At 40.2% G+C, this 25,680-nt stretch overlaps 3 protein-coding genes across 5 annotated transcripts; 2 read left to right on the top strand and 1 right to left on the bottom strand.

Moving 5' to 3' along the window:
- The first annotated feature begins 80 nt into the window (after positions 1 to 80).
- On the top strand, positions 81 to 6,475 carry LOC130539311 (actin-related protein 2/3 complex subunit 5-like). Of its 3 annotated transcripts, none has more exons than XM_057057575.1 (5): positions 81 to 330; positions 1,150 to 1,221; positions 1,912 to 2,088; positions 2,355 to 2,447; positions 2,577 to 3,073. In XM_057057575.1, the coding sequence occupies exons 1-4, from the start codon at positions 190 to 192 to the stop codon at positions 2,415 to 2,417; spliced, it is 453 nt and encodes a 150-aa protein (XP_056913555.1). In that variant the 5' UTR covers positions 81 to 189; the 3' UTR covers positions 2,418 to 2,447; positions 2,577 to 3,073. The 3 variants fall into 3 exon arrangements, with proteins under 3 accessions (XP_056913555.1, XP_056913554.1, XP_056913553.1); XM_057057574.1 differs by lacking the exon at positions 2,577 to 3,073 and adding an exon at positions 6,101 to 6,475 and having other exon boundaries at positions 82 to 330; XM_057057573.1 differs by having other exon boundaries at positions 82 to 330; positions 2,355 to 3,073.
- On the bottom strand, positions 3,340 to 9,718 carry rnf2 (ring finger protein 2). Its single transcript, XM_057057560.1, has 9 exons — positions 9,565 to 9,718; positions 7,698 to 7,794; positions 7,449 to 7,609; positions 7,014 to 7,096; positions 6,803 to 6,935; positions 6,628 to 6,727; positions 6,016 to 6,188; positions 5,696 to 5,885; positions 3,340 to 5,619 (listed from the first exon to the last, which is right to left on the bottom strand). The coding sequence occupies exons 2-9, from the start codon at positions 7,782 to 7,784 to the stop codon at positions 5,518 to 5,520; spliced, it is 1,029 nt and encodes a 342-aa protein (XP_056913540.1). The 5' UTR covers positions 7,785 to 7,794; positions 9,565 to 9,718; the 3' UTR covers positions 3,340 to 5,517.
- Positions 9,719 to 10,466: 748 nt separating this feature from the next.
- si:ch211-267e7.3 (ADAMTS-like protein 2) lies at positions 10,467 to 25,342 on the top strand. The gene is made up of 20 exons (XM_057057541.1): positions 10,467 to 10,624; positions 11,875 to 11,964; positions 12,581 to 12,684; positions 14,699 to 14,774; positions 14,844 to 14,946; positions 15,036 to 15,181; positions 15,312 to 15,435; positions 16,960 to 17,040; positions 17,325 to 17,500; positions 17,625 to 17,988; positions 18,136 to 18,204; positions 18,646 to 18,973; positions 19,194 to 19,294; positions 19,549 to 19,675; positions 19,904 to 20,117; positions 21,285 to 21,440; positions 21,532 to 21,702; positions 22,690 to 22,866; positions 23,293 to 23,446; positions 23,582 to 25,342. The coding sequence occupies exons 1-20, from the start codon at positions 10,532 to 10,534 to the stop codon at positions 23,728 to 23,730; spliced, it is 3,003 nt and encodes a 1,000-aa protein (XP_056913521.1). The 5' UTR covers positions 10,467 to 10,531; the 3' UTR covers positions 23,731 to 25,342.
- The last annotated feature ends 338 nt before the right edge of the window (positions 25,343 to 25,680 follow it).

Below are 25,680 nucleotides of genomic sequence, written 5' to 3'. Positions count from 1 at the left end.
TCACAAGACTGTGGTAAGTTGCACTTCCCGCACCAGGCCGTTAGGTGCCGTCACTATGCACAAGCGCTGCCTCACAAGCTACTAGCAAGAGAGGAAGTAGTGAGGAAACAAGGAAGTGTTAAAGCTGTACACCGACATCCTCTATCTGATTCTTCAGTTCTGCCAAGGAGCAGTATTCACGACCCCATCATGTCTAAAAGTACAATTTCTGATAAATTTCGAAAAGTAGACGTTGATGAATACGACGAGAACAAGTTTGTGGACGAAGACGACGGAGGAGAGAACCAGTGTGGTCCCGACGAAGCAGAAGTGGACGCTTTGCTCAGACAATATCCTTTAACCCGTTCCGTTATTTTAAATGCTCAAACATAAGGAAGCAGAAAATTATTTTAAAAAACAGATTATTTTAGGACCGATTGTCCTAACTGCGCGCTTATAGACAGGGTGTAGACACATGTACTTTTTAGTATCTAATTTGCGCTTTTATTGTGCTTGTAAGTACGTGGCCTTCTCCCAAAAAAAAAAAAAAAAACTTGATTCTTGTGCGATGATATATGGTCTTATCCGTGGTAATCTATATATTAGACAGGAAGTGTTGTTAAGTGAACACTTCCGGGTGTAACTTCAGACACGGGTGTGGCTCTGTCAATTTGGATACAATATGTATTGGTATAGTTTTGGGGGAGCAGCTGATTTTTATTTTACTTTTTTTTTGGGTCGTTGGACATCAAGACTGCTCTTGTCTTATCTGTACCTTTCTATGAGCGCACCAAACTTTTAAGGAAGGATATTTTGTACACAGGTAGATATAAGATCTGGTTCTAATCAATTATTAGCCTTTTCCGAGCTAAGTTTTGGACTAAAGTTGGTTGTTTAAAATCCCTAACTTAATCCCTAAAATAAAATGTAACTCTATTTCATACTTTAGCTCCCTAAGGCCATGTTTAATTCAGAAAACGGGTTGTATAAGGCCTAAGCCTGCCTCTGCACTGCTTTTGCCTGGGGACAGTCAACATCCTCTGTTATTTAAACCTGTTTCTGCTTCAAGCTTTGCAAAATAGTCAAAATATCAGAATGGGAAGAAATATTTGACTGTGAAAAAGCTAGAGTCATTTAGAAAGTTGCAGTCCTTAACTGTTTGCTGTTACAGGGAACATGAATGCTGCTCTCCATGCTGTGCTCAAGAATCCCCCAATCAATACCAAGAACCAGAACACCAAGGTGGTTTTTGTTGTGTCACCCTGGCAATGATGTTCAGATTGTTGCCACACATCAATTTTTATCATCTTTACATTCCTTCATTCAAAGATCAAATTAAATCACAACCATGCTCCATATGTTATTTGTCCCCAATAATAGTCTTCTGCGTCCCCTCTGTAAATATAAAGATAGATATCTGTATATAATTGAAAGGCAACTATGTTACCATCGTCACGGATGCGCTAGCAGGTGAATTCATGTGTAAACCATATAAATTGAGCAGACTAAATTACAGTATCATTAAAGTGGTATGTCTTAGTTCTCCAGTTGAGTGTGAGGAGTCATTTTTGATCAGGATCTGTTCTTTAGCTCACATATGGGACAGGTCTCTGGACTGTTTTCTGTCCTCTGATTATGAATTTGAAAGGCTTCCAAGTGATGCAAATTTCGGTAACTCTAGTGCTGACATGAATTACGAAGAATGTTCATATTTCTATTCACTGGCTGCCAATAAAATCCAGAACAGATTCCTTTTCCTGGTCTATAAAATCTTTAGAGGCCATGTTCCATCATAGCTGGAGAAGCTGTTAGCACCTGAGCATCCCAATCATACTACCCTCTCCATTCTCCCCTCCTTTATCCAAATATAACTGCACTGAATAAAAGGCTTTATCTTTTATTATAGTCCATCAGCTCTGTGTTTGTGTGTAGGAGCGAACCGAGCTGTTGGTGGTCCGGGTGCTGAGCAGTTTTAAGAGCAGTGACATCGAGAAGGCTGTGGCTTCACTGGATCGAGCCGGGGTGGACCTGCTAATGAAGTATATCTACAGGGGCTTTGAGAGACCCTCAGACAACAGCAGTGCTGTCCTCCTGCAGTGGCACGAGAAGGTGTGAACCGTGTCCATTTTTAAATCTCTGGTGTTACACTGCTGGGTCATTCATGTCAAATATTCAAAATCCTTTTTATATTTATGTGTTTTCCATTTTTGCACATCATTCCCATAAATTTTCCTTTGGAATGGACCAAATGTTCCATTCTTAATGTGAAAACATGAGTGTGCATCATCATGCATGTTTATGAAGTCTTCACCGAAGATAAGAACGTACTCACCTGAGCAGGATGGTGAAGATATTTTGTTTCTCTGCATCCTCAGGCCCTGGCGGTCGGGGGAGTGGGCTCCATCATTCGGGTGATGACTGCCAGGAAGACTGTGTGATGATTCCAGGGCTAATCCATTTGTTCTCTGGTAAATATTTGTCCAAGCAGCACAGCTGCGAGCAGCGACAAACCTCTTCTGGTTTTGGACATGGATTCATTTTCTACTGAGGCTCAGTAATTATTTTTTTTAGCTTTTTTTCTGAACTTTCCCTTGAAGCTATGGACTTTTGGCATGCTGGCGGTCATGCAGGGTGGTGCTGGCACCTCACCCTACACGTGTGCCAGCTCTGCAGACACATTTCTCAAGCTTCTCCGTCTACATTAGCTTCTCTGACTGCTTCACAGCTGCCATGTTGCCTCTATTGACTCCTCCTTCCTCTTCCTCTAAAGCCTCGGATTCAGGTGGAGAAATTGACTGTGTTACCTGCTCTCCTTTCTTTGTCCTGTTTATACTGGGTGTTCTTTTTCCATATCTCTTTCTTGATTATTTTGATTTTTCCATCACGCTGTTATCGGAGCCTGTCTCAGGTCAAACATTTTTTTTACATCTTAAACCAATATAAGCAAGAAAATTAAGTATTTCTCAAAAAGCCAAGCTTAAACATGATTTTGTATTTGTGCAACCTTAATTTCTCAGAATTTTTGATTTTTTTTTCAAGTCTCAATGTTTAAAACTGTAGAAGAGGAGGAAATAAAATGTGCAGAGGAATGAGATATGTTCTGAATTATCTCTTCGACAGTGGTGTGAATCAATGGATCAGGCTCCACATGCAAGTGTCCATGAGTGAAATATTCTCTCCTCAGGCTGCATCCTAAGTGCATACATCTGATTATTGGTTACTCCTTGTGATGAGCATTCTAGTTTTCTTTGACACCAGAAGTACAGTTTTATTGTGTGTTTTTTTATCAAAGTGGACACAAATGGAAATATGCTAGGCAAGGGACTTTGACCTCTTGGTGATTCAGCCAAAATAGGGCAGTTAAACACAAAACTTCAGGTTTATTGTCTGAGTTCAAAGATGCAGAACGCCTTCCATGCACACATGTCAAATGATTCTGGAGTGAAGAACAGTTTCTAAAAGCTTTCAAGAGAAAAGATGAAGTTATTCTGCTAAATAAACCACTGCAGCACGCACAATCTAATCCAAGAAAGAGCAGCAGTTGACAAATGGGTAACTACTTCATAGATCGTGTACCTATTATCAAATTACCAAAAATTGCTTCAGTCATAAGGATCAGCAATTACCGATCTTTAATATGGGACATCGCATTTAACAGCATATGAAATTTTATATTCCAAAATCAAAAGCCTCATTGGGAAAAGCTGCTCACCGATTCCTACAGGTGTTACAATGCTACAGAAATAGGATGTGATATGATTTACTTAAGTTTTGAGTTTTTAAGAAGCAGAATAATATAAAAGCAGTTGACTCTTCTCCTTCATCAAGCTCCTTGGGTCTAACTCCTCCAGTATAGTATTAGCATTGCAATGTGGAGTTAACAAAGCTTCATTTAAATTGAACAGTTCTTCACATTTGGTTCATTGCTTCCAAACTAGTGTGAAGGATGAAAGGAAAAACAATTCTGGCGCCATATGCCGAGTCACTCTCTTCTTTTGTAACACTTGAGACTGAAACACACACATCTTCAGAAGGAAATAAAACCATAATCTGTGATGTGACATCTGGCAACACGAAGGCAGGTTATTATTTACATCCAAATATCCCATTGACTGACCTCCCACTAGTGAGCCAGTGCTGACTAAAGGGTTTGAAAGACGGAGAGCACTTTGTACAAGGTTGCATCTCTCTCACTCACACTCTTTTACAAAAGACATTTATAAAAGAACATTAGGATAGTTTGTGTCTACAGGTTCTCAGCCATACACCTATACATACTTCAGCTAAACCTGCTGCTAGACTGTTAGCATGTGTTAACTGGCACTGTGGTAGACCAGCAGGGACCAGAGCTCCACTTTCTAGGTGCTTTGTTCCCAGTTTTATCAATTTTTGCCATCCTTTATTCTGAAAGACTCCAGATCAAAGTAGTTTACAGCACATTATGAAGATGTATCAGAGCCATTTCAGTAGAAAAATGGGGTTATATACGTGTATGCTGTCTGCGTATATTATGCATAGCTCACACAAAACTAGCAAGAAAAATATAGTATTCAAAAAGTATATCGGTATTTTACTTCCTTTTAAATTAAAATTACATCACAGAACGTGTACCTTTAATTTACCAAAGCAATATGTGGAGGTGTCGTTCCTCTTCCGATCTTAAAAAAAAAAAATCAAATGTTCTCATTAATTTAGGACTTTTAGCAATTCTTTGCAGTACAGACACACCTAGGCCAAACTGCTTATAATTGTGCACCCTGAACTTTGACTCTGGCCCCGTTTCCATCTGTGAGGAGGACTATTGGTAAGAACAAATGCTGTTATGGAACTGTTACATGTTATTCATGGATTACTCAAATTAACAATAAACTGAAATCTTTTTGAAGAGCACACTCTGAATTTCCTTTAAAAAAGTTTTAGTTTCACAAAATAAAAAGACCAATAAACTCCAGGGTTTAAATTCAATTTTTTTAAAATTCTCAAAAAAAAAAACCAAGGGGCCTTAACAAATGAGTTTTTCCTCACCCAGCAAGTGGATCTTTAGACTAACAAGGATCATTTGTCCTGAATCATTAATTTATCATAACAGCAAAATTTAACCACACAATGCAGAGAGAAGCCTGGCAAAGTGAAATATTATAAATGTTCCAAAAGAAGTATGCATGAATATTGTGACACTGCAGTTGCTATGGTGATTCTATACTTGAGTGACTGATGAATCCCGTACAGCCTATCTACAGGCGACATGTCTGTATGTTGTATTTGTGTAAGCAGCAGCTGTAACCTGGCCCTTGTGCTGGTCCAATCTGCTCCCTTCTACACACACGAGGAGAGAATGAAACACTGACACAAACTGAATATAAAACAAGGGGCTTTTTACAAGTCCTTTCTGGGTTTGACAAACCCACCTCACCATCTTCACACAGACACACACGTGCGTGCATGCACACATCTTTCTGCCGTGTGCAGATGTAGCCAAGTCCATGTGTGTCTTTACTTCCTACTGCTGAATGTGTATATGTGAAATACTGAGTGTGACTACTTGTGCTCTTTAGTGGGAGCAAAGTAGAGCTCCATGGGTTTGTTGACTTTCCAGTACTTTTCGCTGACCAGCTCCAAGGAAAAGGAGCCATTCAGGACCTGTCAACACAGATATCCATGTAGGGTTAATACTGATTTTCACTCCCAACGTATGCATGTATGTATGTGTACTCACAGTGAACTGGTTTCCAGCTGTAGGTATGTAGATGGTGTACTGTTTTTCTGAAGCTGCTTCCACATTGACTGGACTGGCGTCTGAGTTTCTCCTCAGCTCCTCCAGAGCCAGTCTGACCGCCAGGTATTTCGATAGGTGATCCACTGTGGCGTTACCAGATGTCTTAATGTAACGAGGAACAAACTCCACACTGCAAACACATTCAGAAGCTCTAAAAGGATCCATAACTGGAATGATTATAATGTTATATGCTGTCAACTCATGTCTACACTGGTAAATAACAAATCAACAACACATTTAAGCCAATGCTTGTAGGCTACCTGTTGTGACCGTCATCTTTCTCCATCAAGGTGGGGTGAGGTCTGAACACCAGCTCTATCTCACTGGTCCCACTGTCATTCACAGAGTCCCCGCCGCCATTCTCTGCTGCATTGTCCATGTCGAGGCCGCTGTCATCACTGGTCTTGGTGCGTTTAATGCTGGGCCCTGCCTCCTGGACAGAGGAGCAGAGCGATTCAGATCCCAGCCAACGTAATTAATATTTCATGTTAGTCAATTTAAACAATACCTTGAAATGAAGTCATATTGTTTTCAACTCCAAATAAAATTTAAAAAAAAATCACGTTTATATATTTCAACATCAAACATATTTTTTAATGTATATAAACATATACAATTAAATCCTCGATTTCTTCCTGTAATGGAACACCATATTCTACCATTAGATATTAAGCAATTGGTTTGTTGTATCAATGTCAAAAAGTAAATTGTGACAACTGATTTTACTGCTTATTCCCTGTAACAATTCTGTGTAGGATTAAATGCACTTTTACCTGTTAAACTGTTCTCCCCTAAGAACGAATATAAGTGAATGTCACAGATGGTAAATTGAGTGCAGAATTAGACTGATGGACAGAGAGGGGGCTACATGCCTGGTTGCTGTGGACAGAGGCGTTGCTACAGTGGGAGGAGTCTCCATTATCTTCGGCTCCGCTGCCATTCTCCACAGTGTGTCTCTTTCCCCGCTGCAGTCTGACACATACAATCAAACAGTTTATAGCAGGAAATAGTGGCAGACATATGATAATGGATTTGTGCTGGGCTCACCTGGTCATGGCCTGGATCTTCAGGCCCTCCTCTATGCTGTGGGACAGGGCCTGCTGGTTGTTGTGTTTACTAATACGGGCCAACACTCTCTCCTGGTGGGCTTCATACTCATCACGGCTGGGATAAATTTTGCCTAAAAAGGGATAAAATATTTTTAATTTGATTCTTTACATTAAATTCAATATTGTGTTGTATAAGCTTGATTACTTACTTATCAGGGCGTCAAAATTAGGGTCAGGACGCAGCGACCTCTTTGACACCAGCTTCTTACGACAGGTGGGACATTCTTTATTACTGTAAAAGATATTTTCAACATAAATAACTAAAATAACAAGATTGAGTGCATTTTACAGCAAACAGACAAAATTTCTGGGGGTGAAACACAAGTGTTCTCCTACAATGAAATACATGAATGCTATGGAAAAAAGCCTTGGTCATTATAAACGTTGTTTCAGTTTTCTTTAGATATATCACATTTAATATTTAATATATCACATTTTAAAAAAGGAAAACTGTCTTGGATTATTTAAGTAGCCAATTTAGTGTGTATGGTTCAGTACAAATTTAATTCTGTGACCCGACTACCCTTCCCTGAGTTCTTCAGAACCTCAACCAGTCTTTCAGACGACACTGGAACTACACTCACCCAGATCTCAAAGCTGTGATGATACAATCAGCACAGAAGCGATGCAGACATTCTTTGGTTGTCATTGTGTTCTTCAGCATGTCCAGGCAGATGGGGCACATAAGTTCACTGTGCAAGGACCTGGGTGACACAGCTATCTCCAGTCCATCTGTTATAGCCTCCTGTTGTATTGAACAGCAAACCAAGATTGAGTAGCACACAAAAAACACACCTGAAATTCCACAAATGATCCTAAGCACGAATTGTTACCTGTGGCGTTCTCTGTAGCTCATACAGGCTCAACTCCCAGGTCTTACTGAGAGGTTGAACCCCGTTGGTCTGCACCGTCTGAGTCATCACTGCAGCACTGAAACGCCAAAAAGGAAACATTCGGAGTCATTCTAAAATTAGCAATTTTAAAAATAGTGATGACTTTGAATCTATTAACATATACACATCAGGAAAATCTGAGGGAAAAAAAAATTGAAAATCAGTAATTAAAGTTTGAATATTTTAGATTTAAGACAAACAAAAACTGAAATCTATTAAAAACGTACAAATTTGTTTATCTCAATACTTGAAGATACAACTTTAAACAGAAAATAACAGCTCTACATCATTCTGTGTGGGTTTCCTGCGGTGCTCTGGAATCTCCCACCACCAAGTGTTTCTGAGTGATATCACTGATCTCCTGATAATACTGTGCAATTACTGAAATTTCAGTGCAGTCACTGTGGTACAAGATGCACATGTACAGCTTCACAACATGTTCTGCATGTCTTTTTTAATAATACTACTAATAATACTATTAATACTACAATGACAGGGGCTGCTGAGTGTGTAATTTAATATCTTGTGAAAATACCCGAAAAGGGACAAATAATATAGAAGTGGAATGGATATATGATATCGAGACTGAGCGTTTATACATAAGATAAAGAAGAGATAAAGTCAGAAAAATAACTAAATGTGAAACAATCTAAACAGAAATTTGTGCGGAGAATATTATGAGGCTGTAGAGTCAAGAGGGCGTGGGTTGGAAAAATGTATAAAAGACAATACAATATTTGTCAATTGTCACCCTAATTTTAGACATATGAAAAAGCCCCAAAGGCAGTGCCATTTCAATGCATATTTCACAAAAGCATTGGCACGATCCAACAATAGGTTCAAAGTATATTGAGGATATTTCATTGAGTTCACCACAGATGACGGCGGAACTCTCACATAACGTCATCCCATAAAATTTTTCCAAAACCTTTTGCCACCAAGGTAAAGATTACAAAATGGTCTACAATGTAGAGGTTGTGGCAAACTATTGAGGAGCGGGTACCTCTCTCTACAGCAATGGAGATCACACCTGTAAGCGGATATGTTAGAACAGCTTTTAAAAGGGCCCTGAACCGATTTCAGTGTGGGAGGATGGGGAATAGAAATTCAATCGATTATGTGACCATGCTGTATACATGTGACAATAAAGTGGGGGTATTTTATCGGACAAATCTTAAAAATAACAAGAAAACAGAGAATATACAGGATACTTTACACAGCTACGGTAAACACTGTCATACAATTGACAAAACCATATTAACTCAACAGCATTGTTTTCTAATTAACGAATTTAAGGCAGATAATATAGATATTCCCGGTTATAACGTGATTGATTTGGATAGACGCTTCAAGAAACATATATTTAATTAATAGTGAAGACAAATTATAACGCCGACGACGCAGATTTCCCACAAATCTGAAAACATTGCTAATGCTAATTGCTAAAACAGAAGCTATCCTTTCTTCATACGCCAACGTTAGACACAACAAGCAGCTGAATGTTTTAGCCATTATATTGGTGGATGACAGCAAACGCTTCAGTAGATATAATAAAAAGATTGTAGCTGATGATTAGGAAGGAAAATATTAAACATTATGAGGGAGTCGTAGATGTAATTTGTAGCTGTGACAGAGGGAAAACAACAGAAAAAGACCCGACGGACCAGTCCACAGAAGCGAACATTCCGTACGTTCCTTTAAGTATTTAAACGTTCCAAACTTGCTTAAGATCTATGATAGCACGAAAATATAACGGCGGTGCTACATATCTATAGCTTCAGTAAAATCTTTTTGTTTTTGGACTTACATTTTCAGTTGTGTATAAGACCCGATGCAGCCTGTGCGTTAAGGTGAAGGCAATATGGCGGACACTGAAAGAGCAATGTAGTCTGGGAAATTGAGGCGCTTTGATCGAGGCCGTGGTGCGCAGACTGTTCAGTTCCTGTCCTGACGGCCACGAGCCTTTACTGCTCATAACATAAGAAACCAACACAGCTTTATGGTGTTTGTGGTGTCTGCAAAAATTGTAATAAAAAAATTTAAAATAGGAATAAGAAAAACCATTTGCCAATGAACCATGGATATGTAATGCATTTGCAAAAATAGATTAGATTAGATTCAACTTTATTGTTATTGCACATGTACAGGTACAGAGCAACAAAATGCAGTTTAGCATCTAACCATAAGTGCAAAAGGAGCAGCAACTGCAGATATATTAATAAGTAATAAATACATTATGTGTAGTTTGTAATGTTATTGTACTAGATTATAAGTGCAGAAACTATTTACATAAAGCATGTTTTTGTTTACCCGACCCCCCCCCCCCCCCCCCCCCCCCATGATGATTAAAAATCATGTTGATTTTAATAAGTGTGTTTATTTGCTCAAGCAGGTAAATAAACAAAATAATTATTTCACTTTTTTACTTTTGAAAACTGTGCAAATTACAGGTAAAAAGAGACAGGCGCAAGTAACGGATCAATGTCTGTGAGAAAGACAGATACTGAAACAGTCGAATTAAATCAAACGTTTTCATGAGTAAATTCGTATGATACGAATACGATTTTATCTATAAAAACGTCTTCGACGTCGCGCGCGTCTGAGCGAGTGGGACCCGGAGGCGCGGCTACAATACGCGCGAACTGGCACATGGGCGCGGTTAAAACTTGAGGGCTGGGAAGTGGGAGGGGTAAGGGGGGCACAAGGAGAGCCGCGAGGAGGGGAGAGAAGGTGATGGGAGGGGAAGCGTTCTCGGTCCCTGACATGAATGAACCATGTTCGGGAACGGAGGCTTTGCTCTCCCGGTTTGCTCCTTCCTCTTGTTACAACTCCCGGCTCTTCCGCTGACCAACAACTGGCCTCTTAAGGTAGATAGCTGCCAGAAGAGCTTGTCGTTTATCTGAGAGCCATTTTCAGGCTGGGTATATGGAAGTGGGGGGTTGTGTCTGGGTAGTTTGCCTTGAAGTCTGTCACTTTGATTCTGCCTGCTTCATATCGTCCAGGCAATGTTCTGTTTTCACGTTATTCATGTCTAGATGAGCTATATTCCACTGAACTGAGACATTTTCTGTAGGAGTGTTGATGTGTGAAGTGAACTCCTGGTTTGGCGCGACGGGTCGGTGTTTCAGAACCATTAAACCGGAGTGTAACTAATTGTGTTTGTGAAGGTAGGCTAACTGTTACCAAATGCGGGAATGCCACTGTTTCCTTCAGCGAAGCTCCGAGAGCAGTTGATAGTTGGCTGAATGGAGCCCAGTGGGATGCAGCTCTGTAAGTTGAAGGGCTGTCGACGATTTAAAAAAAAAAAAAATGAAAGGAGTTTATTAAGATGACGATACTGGTGTAATTATTGAATGCAATTTGTGACACTTTCCCCACAAATTTGCATTAAACGAGCTGTTATAGTGTTTGCTATTATGTTATGGTTTGTCCTATAACGAAACCTTGGTGTTAATAATATTCCTTACGTTTTCCTTTCTATTTACTCTTATTATTTTATGCAACACTGTATGGTTGCCATCCACAGACCTGTGGTGTCTAGTTCCATACATTGTGGACTTCTCATTTGAGAAAGGATTTTGGTCTTGGAATTTTTTCTCTCAATATGAAGGAGTTCGACATGTAGACTTAGAAAGTCATAGAAAGTAGTTTCTTGCCTGATCCTCCATAATGGTTGGCAGGTAGAAGGCAGAGTGGAGTGGCACCTTCTAGTAACTACCATTCTAGTTTTGTAGATGAGGAAGTTTGCTAATGATTTTAGTTTTTGTCCATGTGCAGCACTTGACAGTTACATCAGCAACCTGATGCTGCACTGGCAGCCTTTTACACAATCCCACAGTCGTGTTTGTTATTATTCTCACAGTTGAGCATAGTTAGAATTTGATGCTACATGCTGAGACTACTTTTTATTGTTAAGAATTAACAAGCCACACAAGACACAATCTTCTGATGATCTGTAACTTTAAAAACAATAATCTAATTGGGTTTTATTGAATCTTGTCATGAACAAATGTTGACACTTACAAAGACATAAAAGTTTCATTTTCAGATAATCCCACATAGTGGGTCCTCATATTGAACATGTGTGTATGTGTGATTGTGCGCGTATGTGTGCTAGGACAGAAGTGAAGGGAGGTTGGAGCAGTGGAGCAACCATTTGCAGCCCTCCAGATTTAGAGGTCAGGATGAAAAACAGATAGAGAAAAAGGTACATTACACACTATCTGTCTGTCTGTCTGTCTGTCTGTCTGTCTGTCTGTCTGTCTGTCTGTCTGTCCGTCCGTCCGTCCGTCCGTCCGTAAGATTAGTTCTTTCTGAGATTTTCTATCAATAGCTCCCTCTCCTCTCCTCTCCCTCTCCCTCTCCCTCTCCTCTCCTCTCCTCTCCTCTCCTCTCCTCTCCTCTCCTCTCTCCTCTCTTTACCCAGCCGGCCATCAGCAGGAGGGTCCCCCTACATGAGCCTTGTCCTGCTCAAGGTTTCTTCCTGTTAAAGGGGAGTTTTTCCTTGCCACTGTTGCTTGTCTGGGGTCAGGCCCTGGGATTCTGGAAAGCGCCTTGAAACATTTTGATTATATAAGACGCTATATAAATAAAGATTGATTTGATTTGATTTCGCTCATACTCCACAACCAGATAAAGGAGGAGCATGTGATAGAGATGGCAGCCTGAGCAGTTTACAGAACAGAAATTTGAATAACTCATTATAGTAGATGTTAAGTAACGAATGATGCAAAGTGACTGTGTACAAGTTGATATTACATTTCTTACTTTTGGAACTTGGTTGATTGTCTTATTGCTGCTTATTGCTGTGCATTTTCTTGAAGGAGGAGGTGTTCCAGTGGTGGGGAGAATGGTCCAGCTGGTCCTCTTGTTCCAGGAGTTGTGGTGGAGGAGTAAGGAGTCAGGGAAGACATTGTCTTATACAAAGGTAGTGTGGTTAATAATCTAAAATAAAGAGCTGCATTACATAAAAAAAATGTTCCAAACAAAATAGATGATAACCTACATTTTAGTTTTCTTCTTTAAGTTAGTAGTTGTAAGCAGCTGAAACACAGTCCAGACTCTTCACCCTGACAGGCGGCTCTCTCCAGATGCTTGTGTACTTTGTTATTTTCCAATGTGTCTCAGGTTCATAATAAGGTTTGGAACTAAAAATATCTGATGTATATTTTTGAAATATGAAAGTTAAGGTTTTTCTTTTCATTTTATAATATTTTCAAAAGTTACAAATCTGAATTAGTTTGAACCACAGACAGCAAAGCTAAATCCAATGCTTTAGTGAAGTGATTTTTGAGTGTGGGGGTGAGTGGAGATAGGGTGCTGACAGAGTGGAGATAGGGTGCTGACAGAATGTGTGTTTGTAGCCATCTTGTTACCTTTGACCTCCCCGTGTCAGACTTGCGGAAGTTTCTGTCAACCAAGATTAACACTCCTCTGCTCTTACTGTTTGCCTTTCATCTCCCTATTCGTTCCCTCTGTTCCCCCCGTCTTTGTCCCTGCCCTGTCCCATTCTTTCCTGCAAGTCTTTTCCCCACTCTCAGTTTCTCTTGTTTATACACCCTCCATCCCTTCCACCCCTTACATTTTTTTTCTTGTTTGCCTCTGCACAGCTGCCATCCTCTCATCACTTTGTTTTACACATGACATTCTAGTCCTCGGTTTAAATTTACTACCTGATCTTAGGCATTTAAAAATAGGACCCCTCCCCCCTGTAGGATTCAGAGGTACTAGATAATGTTTACCTCCTGGCAGCTTTTTGTGATTTTTATCATATTTTAAGTCTAATTTTAATATATGTGTTGCTGTTCTGATCCTATTCCACATAAACGCTAAAAGCTTCCTATTTTCTCCTTTGCAACAGACTGGTGTTTTGTGCCTTCAGCATGTCTTTGAACCACTCTGAGAACTATAAATACAGCAATTTCATTGTTCAAGTCTGAGTGTAGTATATACCACAGGGATGATATTACAAAGACATAGAAGGCGCAACGGACAACCCAGTTTGAGTGCAATTAGAATCATTTGTGTATGTGTGCCACATCCAACAATTACCCCGTAAGTCTGAGCTGTCGAGGTGAGGGTAGATGTAGAGCAGTGGAAAAGCAGCATTAGTGACCTCCTGCTCACCTCCTGCTGTCTTTCCTCAACAGTTGAGGCAGAGGAGGATGGGCTGAAGGAGGAGACATGTAAAGAGTGTGTGTCTGTGTGTGTGTGTGTGTGTGTGTGTGTCTGTGTCTGTCTGTGTCTGTGTGTGTCTGTGTGTGTGTGCGCGTGTGTGTTGGGGTGGTGCCATTATCATGTTAATAAAAGACAGATGCATTAACTGCAGTTCTGTACATTCTTCTCCGTGTATAAACAGTATTACAAACCTGTTTGTGTTTGGTACAGCCAAACCAGCTTACCAGCCTAAACTGCACATTCAGAAAATGTCCAACTATAACAGGTCCATTTTCTCTTTCTGTCTCGCTATAACCAGTCCATTTTCTCTCCATCTCTCACTAAAACCAGTCCATTTTCTCTCTCTGTCTCACTAAAACCAGTTTAATTTCTCTCTCTGCCCCACTATAACCAGTCCTTTTATTCTCTCTGTCCCACTGTAGACAGTTATTTTATTCTCTCTGTCCCACTATAACAGTTCAGTTATAGTTTGGCTCATAGTTTGGCAGTCGATTTACCCCCCTCCACCCCCCACCCCGTCCCACTATAACCAGTCCATTTATTCTAATGTAAGCATACAATTGTGTTATCTCAATTGTATGACGTAATTTTAGTTTGTAAACTACCATGTTAGTCTTAAAACATAATTAAAAGTGACACTGCAGTAGCTAATTTAAAGCACAGTTACATCTGCGGTCTCATTCTGATACAGGAATTATTTAACCTTTTTCTGTTCTGTTGTTCTGTCCTATATTGGCCCTGTTTCCTCTCATGTGTTTTATCAGACTGTCCAGCTCACAAAATCCCAATGGCTCAATTTGTGCTGGTTCATCTAAACAATACCAACTCTGTCCAAGCAAGGTAAGCCATTACAGTAAAGCATACTGAAAGTAAATCGTCTACTGCACCTGTAATAAAACTTTTCTTCAGGCTTGTTCCAGCCCCAGTGTTAGCTTCAAACAGCACCAGTGTTCCCAGTTCAATTCAAAAGCATTTGGCAGAAGATATTACCAGTGGATACCACTTTATCCAGGTATATTTGTCCATCTCTCATTTTAGTTTTAATTCTACATTAGCTGTCATCTCTTTTTTCATGTAAATATATGTATATATATTTTGTAGCTGATTACATTAGCATCTCCAGCAAGTCTTGTGACCTGCAGTGTACAACCATCAATGGTGAGCGTCAGCTGCTTGTTCCAGCTCAAGATGGTACCTTCTGCCGTGATACCAAATACCACGGAGTTTGTATCGAAGGGACATGTCAGGTAACACCAATTATCATTGTTTTTGTGTCAGTCAATTATTGTGCATAATTTACGCTTCATGTATGCAGCTAGAGTGGATGAACAAGCTACCGGTACTCCTCTGAAGTGTTTTACTGTGTGTTGTTGTCAGCCAGTGGGCTGTGATGGCAAACTGTATAGCAGCATGGCTGTAGACCGATGTGGCATTTGTGGAGGCAATGGGACGTCATGCCAACGCATCTCTGGATCCTACAGGAAGGCACTCACACAGTTAGGTAACACACACACAACACACACGTTCATGTAATAAAACCTCACAGTTTCTGTTCACAGTTTCCATAATCATTCTAAAAGACTGTATTTGAAACACTCTGTTTTGACTATTTTTGTCTTCAGACAAGTTGGCCTGATCTCAGCAAAGAGTCAGTAGGAACATTTCTACTGCAGGAAACTGCTTTCAGTTAAGATCCCCCCCCCATAAATTTTATGCTAAAAGAGCTGTCGATGAAAGGTTGCCAGAGCGTGACATAGAATTCCAGGACAGCTACAGAGTGCAGCTTTGCAGAAGGTTCCTGCTCTCACTTTACTGGTTGGAGGAACATACTCAAATGATTACAGTGACGAACTTAGAAAACCAGGGTTGATCTAACTTTCTAATCGTTCTCTAATCATTAAGATTAACATATGTATTCCACACAATAATATCACTTCCTTAAATTCATACTTCATAAATAAGTAAAATGTATTTGGAGCTAAATGGTACCTTCAAGTGTGATCAAGTGATCAAGTGTCAGTGTTTTGGACTAATTCCACAGCAGTTTTCTACATAGAGCAAGGCGATGTTTTAACCACTGTGCATTATTTTCAAGAGTATTTGCCTCATACATACAGCATATATCTGATGTTGAACATGTTTTGTTTGGATTGCATATGTGACATCTCCTTGGTTGTAATCCGGCTGTTAACTTTCACGTGATTTTCTGCTTGAACATGCTCACCTATTGAGTTTTTGTGAGTCAAAAGGTAATTAAAATGTTATATTTACCGGTGTCGGTCCTGTAAATAGATAACTTTGTTATCTATCTCTAACATAGATTTGTCAGTCGATCTATGTTCCGACCCTCACCTATAGTCCCCAGCTGTGGGTAGTGGCCAAAAAACGGAACCCGAAGTGAGCTTCCTCTGTGGGATGACTGGGCTCTCTCGTAGAATCGGGGTGAGAAGCTTGGTCATCTTGGAGGACCTCAGAGTAGAGCAGCTGCACCTCTATACCCAGAGGAGCCAGATGAAGTGGGTCAGAGATTTGATTGGGATGTGTCCTGACACCTCCTGGTGAGGATTTCTAGGCATGTTCCATTGGAAGGAGGCCTCAGGAAAGACCAGGGACATGCTGGAGGGACTGTATCTTCCAACTGGCATGGTGGTGCCTCAGGATTCCCTGGACGAGCTGGACAAAGTGGCTGGGGAGAGTGAAGTCTGGGCCTCAGTGCTTAGGCTGGTTCTCCCCATGACCCAGCTTCACATAAGCAGTAGAAGATGGATGAAGGAAATTTAATCCCAGTATTGTTTCAAACAGTTGGGACAGTAAGAACCCCAAACTATATATATTTGTATACTACAAAAGTGTGAAATGGAGTTAGTGCCATCAGGTTTTTCATGGTATTTTAAAATATTTGTTTTTTATGCATTTTATGTCTTCGGTGTCTAAAACTGGCTACTATATAGAATAAAGGTTTTTTCCATCCCTCTGGATGACAGACAACCATAAACATATACAATGTTCTTATTTTTGCCAACAGGCTACGTGTTCATCACTAACATTCCAGCTGGAGCTTCAGACATTCAGATCATAGAGAAACGCAAGACTGAAAATGTCCTGGGTGAGAACCTACCTATAAGGTCATTAAACTGATCGCAAAATCAGTAGTTATAGCATACAATAGTAAAATAGGATGGTGAAATAATTACATTTTAAGGTATGAGTTTTAGATTTACAACTCTCGTACAATATTTAGATTTTCTATCCAAAACGGATAATATGTAATTTGGTCTGTTCAAAACCAGTAAGTAAATATTCTTGTAACACCAACCCTTGAAAAAATTAATGTACTTAGTCAAATTTGGGGGTTTGATCCTGTGATTTTTTTGCCCCTCCTAATTCTAGCCTTATCAGATGAAGCTGGTCATTTCTTTTTCAATGGAAACAGTCTGTTTGACAACCCACAAAACTTCCACGTGGCGGGAACAGTGTTTAAATATCGACGGCCAAGCAACGTCTTTTCAGATGGACTTGAGTATGTTATGGCCCAAGGACCAACACTTCAAGGCCTGAATGTCCTGGTAAGGACACACACACACAGATCTAGTATTATTATTCTTAGATAAGTAGGAGTTACATTGTTAAATTTCAAACTTATGTATTAAGTAATTAAATATTAAATGTGATTTTGATCTTCACATGGAGTACTACAACTTGAATGGGAAGTTACCACACATCACCTACGAGTACACCGTGCCCCTTCCATCTCTTGATGCCACATCAACAGGAGGTGTTGAACCTGACCCTGTAAACTCTTATGGCAACCTAACCTTTAATGAGGTGAACGAGCACATCCGAGAGGATCAACCTCTAGCAACAAACCACAGCAGAGGCAGCACAACCGTCCATCCCTACAACAGCCAATCACACGAAGAGGAAGACGTGGAGGAAGTAGTGTGGGAAATTAAGACCCCCAGCCCACCCCCCTCTGCTGCCATTCTCTTGTATAAGCCAGCGGATATCTACAGTCATAATGATGTTGAGCAGCCTCCAGTTCCGTCTGGCTACCGTAAGTCCATGTTTCCATGTTGAAAAACTCATTCTGAGATTCTGAGGGTGTACTTGCACTTTTGTCAAATAAACATCCCCTTTATATTCATAAAATGTTACCAAACTTATATTTATTTGTATTTGACATGTTATTCTGTTGAATTAGGAAGTTCCACCAATTCGGTTGATGAGCCTTCGACTGCTGATGAAGAGCCTGTGCTGCTCTCTTTTCCAGGTAGTGATCAGATTTTCATGTAGCAGGTCTGACAGAAATAACTCATCTATGCTGTCTGTGGTTACCTTTTCCACATTTGGATCATTTTTGCCCTACAGACAAATTTCTAGCCTGGTGAAGCGAAACACACCGAAGCTCAAACATTTTTTATTTTCTGTTTTCATTTCCAATTATTTTGCATAATGTTTCTGTCAGGTCATAAAGCCAAGTTAAACATTAAAGATGAGCTTCTTTAAAATTCCTGGAACTTCTCCTGGAATATCAAGAAGATGGCGTCCCTCCTATTATCAAAATGTTAACTTTATTTTTATACATATAGAGGAACTGGGAACTCACTCAGGGATTGGACAGAAAGAAAGGTGTCTTGAAGGACACTCTGCTTATCAGTAAAATCAGCAGTAGATATTTCACAATACTGATAAGTTTATTTTGTGCACACAGGAGGTCATCCAGGAGGTTTTCATCCAGCTACTGCGGTCAGACCAGAGGATGCCCCCTATCTGCTGCAAGAGGATTTACAAAACAACCAGACACAGTCAGATAAACACTCTGACATTCAGTCTGCTGAACAGACTCCAACAACAGTTGATGTAGAAAATAAGTCTGAATCTGCAACTCGCTCTGAGTCTGAAAGAACTTTGGAAACCGGCTCTGATTTACCCACAATCACCGTCACCCACCTACAGTCAGACTCACACTCTGACACAAATGCCACCAAACTGGTGCGGCTCCTACAGGTTTCTGCGGTCCACAGAGTTAACACTGAGAGGTGAGAGAAGTTTTTTTTGTGTAAAGATATTATGTGAATGTTGTTTGTATTTTAGTACTCATATTTTTTCTATTGTCTGATGTTAAGTGGAAAATCTTGGCTTCAATAAATTCCCCATACATGCTTTACCACAGTCCTTTTTCATCTTATATAAAATGTTTTTGTGCACTTAGATTGTGTCAAAAGTCTGAATCCAAAATGTCCATTTGTTTTTCCACAGCAATAACTTTGACCTGGGCCTGGAAACAGATGTCAGTCTGGCAGATATGTACCGCTGGAAGGTTTCTGCTTACGCTCCCTGCAGCTCAACCTGCACCACAGGTGAACCAGAAAACATACTCGGTGTTGTTTTAACACACGCTCTTTAAAGAGTCTTTTTATTATTTTTTTTTTGTTGACTGTAAAAGAAATCCTTGACTTGCAGCTGATTCTACCAAGCCAACTCAACCCAACCCACTGTTCTGTCAAAGCCTTCCAGAAACTTCCTGATATTACCTAGTACTGCTCTGGATTCATATTCAGGGTACCATAAAGAGTTCCTGGTTATTGACCACTGTGTTTTTGTGTATTACCAGGTATAGTCACCAGTTACGCTCTTTGCATACGGTATGATGGCACTGAAGTGGATGACCGTTTCTGTGATTCTGTGACCAGACCAGAGCCCACGCATGAGTTCTGCACTGGGAAGGAATGTCCTCCAAGGTATCACTGAATTTACTTTTTCACTGGTTATGTTTGCCTTGGACTAATTTTAATTAGTCAAAAGTTTTAATCGTCTGTGAGATGAAACAGCAACAATATATAGAGATGAGATGAGCTTCATGTTTTGGCAAATGTTATATTGTAGTTTATTACAATACAGATAAATCATGTGACCCCAAAGTTTTGTTAAATGGATTCTTAGCTGAGGCTCCATCACTATATCTGCAGGTGGGAGACCAGTGGTTGGAGTGAGTGCTCTCGGACCTGCGCTGAGGGCTTCCAGTATCGCACTGTGCGCTGCTGGAAGATGCTTTCGCCTGGACTGGACTCCTCTGTCTATGATTCGCTGTGTCTGTCACATGACCTCCACAAGCCAGCAAGCAGGAAGGTGTGCCTTGGCCAGAGCTGTGGACCCCAGTGGGAGGTGTCTGACTGGTCAGAGGTAAGCAGCTCAGGCAAAAGTCATGCTGAATATGATGGACTGGGGTAAACTCTGACATAATACACCTCAAGTATGTGTTATCGCAAACACAACTGATTCTTTTTTTAAATTCCAGTGAAATTCATAAATAATTTTTGTGGAGAAGCTGATCTAGATTTGGATCCCATACACAACAAAGATAGATGATATCTTTTTTTTCTTTTTCTTGACTGGTAAATCCCTCTCCAGGTCACTAGGAGGGTTCTGGGACCTATTCCAGATACATATGGTACCTCCTGAAGGAGTTACCAGCACATTGCAGGGCCATATGTATGTTCAAGGCTACCTTGGTGTTACTCTGAAGGTGTACTGGCACCTCTCCATGCTACCTGCTGAACCCCTACACACTGAGCTACCACCACACCCATTTATTTTTCTGATGACATTTCAAACTTTAAACAGGATTTTAATTCAGTATTCACATTCACATTCATTCACTTGTGTTGTTATTTGTAATAATAAATGGATTCAACGTAATCGGGGTTAAAAATCTTTCATTTTAAGTGTGAAAGCCAAACAGCTGGAATGTTTTAAAAATGTTTCTGCTCCTTCTGGCTGATTGATGTCTTCTCAGGCCAACTGAGATGTTTAATTCCTTCACCATGTGCTAGCTGGTCCCCAGAGACTCCAGCCAGTTGGATTCCCGTGGGATATCCACAAAGAGGGGCTGTGTCTCGGTGCCTCAGCTGGTTTCTCTTAATTCCCTCTTGGGGTTGGTGAGGTTAGAACAAAGGCTTCAAAGACTTGAACAAAAGGAGCTGAAATGTTGGGGAAAAAAAACAAATCAAACAAGAAGATGAGTTGATCAAGGGCACAGAACCTTTCATTTCAAAATGAGTTTTTTGGCTGTATGGGAATCAAAATGATCCTTCAAACTATGAAAATTCTCACTTCCCACAAGACAGTCAGCCATAATCTGTAAATGCTGTTCAGAAAAGTACCAATCATTAGCATTTTGTTGTGTGTGTGTGTTTGTGTTTGATCTGTATAAATAATCCAGACACCTGTTTGAGGGGTTTATATCAGTTACTTTTATTACAGGTTGGAGAGTTTTTAGTATTGCTTCTTTCTTATTTCTGTGTTTTGTTTTATGTGTTTTACGTGATGCTGTGTATGTTTGTGTGTCAGTGCTCAGCACGCTGTGGCTCCCGAGGTGTCCGTACTCGAGAAGTTCGCTGCTCCACTGACATGAGATTATGCAACAGGTCCTCCCAGCCAATAGAAAGTCAGGAATGTGAAGGCCCACCCTGTGACAGGAGATGGACTGTATCTGACTGGGGACCAGTGAGTTTAACACACACACACACACACACACACACACAGACCCTAGTGAAGAACGCTTTACCAATTCAGTGGTACCTTGTGTTTATGTCAGTGCTCAGGTGTTTGTGGAGAAGGAAGGATGATGCGTGCAGTCAGCTGTAAATCCTCAGGTGGGGTTGTGATGTCAGAGGAGCAGTGTGACCAGACACTGCGCCCACTGGCCATCTATCCATGTGGTGACCGAGATTGTGCGCCCCACTGGGTGGAACAGGAATGGCAACAGGTAAACAGCAACAGGTCTTTGACCACCAGGATGTCTCCTGTCTTTGTACACACAGTGACTTTTATAACAATCTTAGTCCTGAGTTGTGTTTGAATTTTACTTAATTATTAAATGTATTTTTGGCTTGGATTTCTTGTCTAAAGCAAATCTCATCCTCACACTTGGCATGATCCAGCTGCGCAGTGCTTCTGATGCAATGACCTGATGAGTATTAGACCTGAGCAGTTATTCCTTCTGATGCTCTTACATGTGCATATGTATGAATCAGATTCCCACTGGCAGACACCAGCACTGTGGCAAAACAGCTCAAACCGAGTCCCCCCCCATTGAGGTTTCTTCCTGCTAAAAGGGAGTTTCAGGCCCTTGGTTTCTGTAAAGCAGATTGATTGTAACAGATGCTAGAAAAAGATGAAATGAAAGAAATCTTGAAATAAAGAGAACAGATACTTTTTGAACAAATTCCTAATAAAAGATGACTAGATATATAAAAATGGTTATACAGTTTCAATATCTTTAAAATATTTTACAGAAAGATGTAGAACATTAAAAGAAAATACTAAAACCATTAGTGATTTATTGCCTTCAAGCAGCTTAACCCTAGAATTACCAGCATTTAAACTTTTGATGGAATTTGACTTCATATACTCACAATATGAAATTCCACAAAAAGCCAAATATATTTAACTTGTCAGGTGTTTTACGTTTCTAGCAACAAATCAAAGAATAATATATGCCATGTTGTTTGGGTTAGGGTTGTGCTTTTATTTAGCATTGTTTTGTGTTTTTTCTTTTCGTCTAATAATTCAAAATATAGACGACTTTTTTGGCATTGTTTGTATCTGAAGCGCAACCTTTGCCTTCCTCAGCAGTATTGGTGTTATTGTACTCTCTGCCAGAAGAGGGCGACATAACCCTGCTGCCTGTTAAAAATGTGGTCCATTTTCAGCCACTGTTTTCCAACCTCATTATAAATGTTGTTTTTGTCAGTGTAATGCCACATGTGGCCGTGGTGTGCGTCAGCGTCAGGTGGTGTGTGCTGGACTGGAAGCTGGTGTATTTAAAGAGTTTCCAGAGAGCAGCTGTGACAAAAGCAACAAACCAGAGAGCACCTCATCCTGTTTCCAGAGACCATGCTCTAAATGGTTCACCACATCCTGGTCACAGGTAAACTTTATACTGAGAGTTCCATGTTTAGTTTATGTTAAAGAACTAAACTTCAGTTGCTGTCACTCATTTGTCCTGCAGACCTTTGTGTCTGCAGTCATAATCACATTAAATTATATGTAAACATAAGAATAATTAACAAATGTCTGTTCCATATGGAGCAGAGCATCAGTGAAAGCACCTGTGATTGGCAAAATGGCTGATGTGAAAATGACTTTACAGCCTCTGAAAAAAGCTGAACATGTGTCCAATGGACTATAAATCCTGAAATAAAATTAACACAATTTTCCTTTATAAAGCTTTTATAAAAAAAAAAAAAACAATTCCATGATTATTTGCTGTGTCTGGTAAACTAAATTATATTGGATTGTATCAGATTTCCTCCATAGTACAGTGCAGGCTGATCTGTTCCTCTTGCCCCCACAGTGCACGAAGACTTGTGGCCGCGGTGTTCAGGTTCGAGAAGTCAAATGTTACCAGGGGGAGGATCTGGTAACCAGAGGCCACAGCTGTGACTCTGCCCTGAAGCCAGAAGCCAGACAGAGCTGTGAGACCCACAACTGTCAACCAGAGCCAACAGGTACGCTAACAAACAGAATGTTTCATGCAGCTGATGCAATAGTTCAGCACCTGATCCAAAATGCATCACAGCAGAGTCCCACTGGATCAGCTCTTGCTTCTAAACCATGGAATCCCTTTTTTCTGTATTTACCAGCAGTATCTTCAGTAGCCTCTGCTCCAATAGATGACTCCTGTCGAGATAAACCGACTGCAAACTGTGCCCTGGTGCTGAAAGTGAAACTGTGTTCTCACTGGTACTATAGAAAGGCCTGCTGCCAGTCATGCAAGGCAGCAAGACCCTGATGACTGTACTGTATCCTCCAACCACTGGTACCAAAGGTCACATTACATTCATACTGGTACTACCAACAAACCTGCTGCTAGCAATGTAAGGCCTTACAACCTTAACTGTTCACCCCTGAAATCACTGATGTCATTGTTATTTGTTCATCTTCTGTCCTTCTGCCTACTTTATCTGTTTCTGTCTATCAATGTTGTATTGTAATTACTAAAGGCAAAGTCACTCCGACTGCTTCCATCAGCAGGAGAACCACAGTAGAGAGCACATCTATAGCTTTAATCTCACAAATGGAACTGTTTTTGAAGCAATCAGACTGGTACAGATGGTTTTTACTACAAACCTGCTCCTCTTCATCATTGACCTCCCCTTCCCTGCTAATGTGAACACGGACTAGCTTCAGGATGCGATGTGCAACACTTAATTTCCTTTGCTTTTCTTTTTTTTTCTTGATACTCACCATTTTGACTGTAACAGTTCAATTCAGAATAGACCGACCTTTATGCCACCACCGTCATCATGATGCTAACTGGAAGGAAAACAAAACCGACATCCAGGATTGCACATACAACCGACTCAAAGCAGCAGGTCACATCTCAGATATCATCTCAAAGAAGTAGTTATTTTGGTTTGAAATCCAATCGCCTTTTTACCTGACTAAAAGAAGATATAGCTGTTGGCAGCTGGGATTTGCTAACTCCCCCAAGCTCTGCCCACAGTAAATAAAATCCTTCAACAAGGCCTAAAGTTAATATTCATATTCGTTATTAATTTAATGAACAAATCAATAATTCAGTACATGTAATAGTTTGGCAATCAGAAGTGTGTTCTTTTCAAGTTCTTCTGAACAGAAAGTATTTCGATATGTGTTTTAACCACTTTGAGGTTACCCAGTGTGTTAGAGCTGATATCAGCTGTCCGGGGCTGCAAATACTGTGAGGAAATTCAAGGCTCAAGTCAATACTATGTTTAAAAACATCTTATTATCTCGGATGTGATACGGCCACTTTGCAAGACTGAAAACCCGCATACTGTATTTACCCTGATGCGTGGAAAATGTTTTAGTTACAGAGTATTATGAGCAAAAATGTTAATCTTTTATTATGTTCCTCAACAAAATGTATTTTCCCCCACATTTTTTCTTTATTGGACATCCCCCATCCATCTTACCTGATGTTATATATGTTTTTAATAATTAATTGAGTATAAATTCTTGCTTCTGTGTTGTGACCTTAGATTATAAATCAAGATAAGGAGAGCTGCGCAGAGGTGAGCAGCAACATGGTGAATCAGCCTAAAAGCGTTTCATTTGGACATTTAAATCCAGCATTCCTCTCCTCACATTTCTAAACTGTTGGAATACTCCTCTGAAATGGTGCTTAACTAAATATTCTTTATCTCTGAGGAATCTGGTTTGTCAGAATACATAAAGAAGGCAGTGAGAGTTGTTTGAAAAGTGACATTTATTCTGTTTTCTTATTCCAGATATGATAGCTGTGTGTGGATCTGTAGTGTGTTTGGTACAGAAGTCTGACCCGGCAGGGTTGACTGTTGATGAGCTGCTGTTGTTTTCTGACTGTATCACACATAACAAATAAAGATCGGCTGTATACGTGCCGTTTCTGTGTCGGACTCTTCTGTCTGCATGAACATCAGGCTTTGAAAGCTAAATCAGCTGTGTGTCCATGTGAGGTTTGTTCCATTTGAGACACAACATGACCCAAAAGAAACCACACGCATGGCTGAGGACTGACACCAGCTGTCTACAGCCCATCCAGGGTACTCAAAACTCCGGTCAGAGGTCCTCCTCAGATGTTGGTTCAATGGCACCAATGTTAAACTCCCTCCATTATGATAGGTTTATTATTCACTTTCTCTATTTGTCTTCTTTTTTCTAATGTTGGATGTGATGTGCATGTGAGTTTCTCTTCTTCAGATCAGCACAATAAATGTCA

The sequence above is a fragment of the Takifugu flavidus genome, chromosome 15 (genome assembly GCF_003711565.1).
Source record: "Takifugu flavidus isolate HTHZ2018 chromosome 15, ASM371156v2, whole genome shotgun sequence".
NCBI classification, from domain to species: Eukaryota; Metazoa; Chordata; class Actinopteri; order Tetraodontiformes; family Tetraodontidae; genus Takifugu; species Takifugu flavidus.
Note: the sequence above shows the minus strand (reverse complement) of the source record. Positions and strands in the feature narration are given on the sequence as shown.